We start from the raw sequence: 2,325 nt of genomic DNA on the forward strand, positions 1-2,325 counted from the left end.
GAAGAGATCGAAACAACAAATCTCTGATCTTGACGAGGAGGAGGAATCGGATACAAGTCAGTGAACCTGGAAGTAGGTGTCGTAGATTAATCTCTACATTGCTAATCATTTAATTTTGTATAGGATCTCGGACTCATCTCGAATATATCACACCGGCCAACAGAAGACTTACCAATAGGTCTGAGGTTGGAAGGTTGCAAGAAAGTCGCCCAAGTGAGTTGTTTTCAGGCATGCAAATTTATGCACAATACTGATCAAAGGACTATTTGGTGGGAGAGCAGGCGGGAACATGGTAGATTTTCCAAGTCGTGAAAGAGGTACAGCCCTACCCCGCCCCCGTCCCACCGTTCTGAACTCGAATGACAAAGGAAAGCAGCGAGCGGTGTCCGAGTCCGAGTATGATCCTGAGGAGGAAGAACGCCAAGACCCTTCTGAAGAGGACGATGTCGACGAGCCAGAAGATGATCTAGAAGATATTGACCAGCCAGATGATGATCTCATGTCGGAAGATGATCATTTCAGCGGCAAGGAGGCGTCCCGCAACATTGATCGACTCTTGGAAGACTTAGAAATCCCTGATGCGGATCCATACCGTTCTGAGGGTGATGACGAAATGTCGAATCACGGAGAAAGCGAACGTTGGAAGCGGCTCGAACAAAATCAAAAACGAACTGACCAAAACGTATCTCAAATAGCAACTGCTGTCCGCGATATGGCCGAAGCGATGAAACAGATGAGGCGCGATTTTTCTGTGGGGCCAGCTAATCGGGCACGTGGAACTCAAGCTAAGAAACCACAAGGCGGCGATTTTTTGGTAAGCTGTCATGCGAGATGGCGCAATTCAAGTGGCGTACCTGAATCCAATTTTTGTTAATTCATGCACAGCGTCGAATACGACGTCATATCTGGACGCTAATGGGATTGAAGAATGAGGGCCGGGTGCCTCCTAGCGCAAGCGAACAAGAACGGTCTCGATGGAAGCGAAAAATACCAAAAAACTTTGTCAACTCGAATCTGGATTTGGAAGAAGAAGAAGAGGTGGATGAAGAGAGGGATCCGCGTTTTCCTTACCGAGGCGGACCTGGGGGCGAAGACTCTAACCCACAGGTTTTACTAATTATGTGGAAAATGATGACGAGTGTTGGTGTAAGATCCTTTCGACCTATCTGGGAGGACAAGATGAGCTCTGCGGAAAACAAGTTCCTGTGGCAACTAGCCACTGCGATCTTCATTCGGTTGGTGCAATGTGGCGAATACGATGATGTGACTAATGGCGAAGCCAAGTCTTCGGTGGTGTATACTGCTCTCACAAAACATGCCCGACAGAGACTACAACGAAGGTAAGTGATGCATTCTGTGAAAGCAAACTGGCAAACTCACTGACCTTTGCTGACTTCAATCATCTGCTGAAACAGCTTTCGCGAGTACAATTCCATGTCGAGAGGCGAACTGGAGGCCCGTCACAAGCATGGGAATCGACACAGTAGGTTGAATGTGGTTAGTCGTGTGTTCTATGTTAACTTTTAAGGCATCATTGGAAGATTCTGACTGAAGTTGGTAATCTAACTTTTGGCTTGTTGCCGACTACAGTGGAAAACTCGCAGATGTACAATCGCTACAGGTTTAAATGGAATGTGGGGACTGTGTCCTCTCATCCAGGCGGCTACAAGTGACGACGAGACAGACGACGATCAAGATCTTCCAGCTGACAAACAGAAACGTTGCAGAGTCCTTCGGTTGCCATGGCGGAGTCCCGCTCTGGAGGATCTTCTAGTAAGACTCGACGTCTACCAAGATACCAAGAAAAAAGCAAGTCCGAAGGGGACGCGTGGAGCCAAGCCTCGAATCAGGTTGCGTGAAGATGATGAGGACAGAAAGGAAAGTCAAATTTCGGCTCCAGCCGGTCTGCCTATAGATTGCTATTCTGTAGATTGGCTCTCCACGTTGGATCCCACAGAACGTGAAGATCTGGAAATTGAAGAAGAACCAGCACTGGCAGCCTTTCAAAGGCGGGCACGAGTGCTCGGCGTGTGATTTGTTGATGAGATTGGACCTGGGGATTAGACATATGTTCTTTGACTCATGATTGCTATTTGCTTTCATTTTTATTCTGCTTTTATGTTTTCTATGATCTTTTATTTGGATTCTGGTTTGATAATTTCTATCATCTTTTGTCTATACTCTGATTTTATTATTTCTATGTTTCTTTATCTTGATTTGGTTTATAATGATGTATAAAGCGCGGGTTCATTTCATTTAATGAAAAATCCTTCTCTCGTATATGCATTGTGTATCTCTTGAATTAATGGAATGATGTTGATCTTA

The 2,325-nt window shown here is 45.7% G+C and overlaps 1 protein-coding gene across 1 annotated transcript; it reads left to right on the forward strand.

The window, feature by feature from the left end:
- Nucleotides 1-289: 289 nt before the first annotated feature.
- On the forward strand, nucleotides 290-2,034 carry MELLADRAFT_89639 (uncharacterized protein; the record flags this gene model as incomplete). Its single annotated transcript, XM_007412503.1, has 4 exons — nucleotides 290-814; nucleotides 886-1,340; nucleotides 1,416-1,497; nucleotides 1,591-2,034. The coding sequence occupies 4 exons, from the start codon at nucleotides 290-292 to the stop codon at nucleotides 2,032-2,034; spliced, it is 1,506 nt and encodes a 501-aa protein (XP_007412565.1).
- Between the last annotated feature and the right edge of the window lie 291 nt (nucleotides 2,035-2,325).

This window comes from Melampsora larici-populina, assembly GCF_000204055.1.
Source record: "Melampsora larici-populina 98AG31 unplaced genomic scaffold MELLAscaffold_31, whole genome shotgun sequence".
NCBI classification, from domain to species: Eukaryota; Fungi; Basidiomycota; class Pucciniomycetes; order Pucciniales; family Melampsoraceae; genus Melampsora; species Melampsora laricis-populina.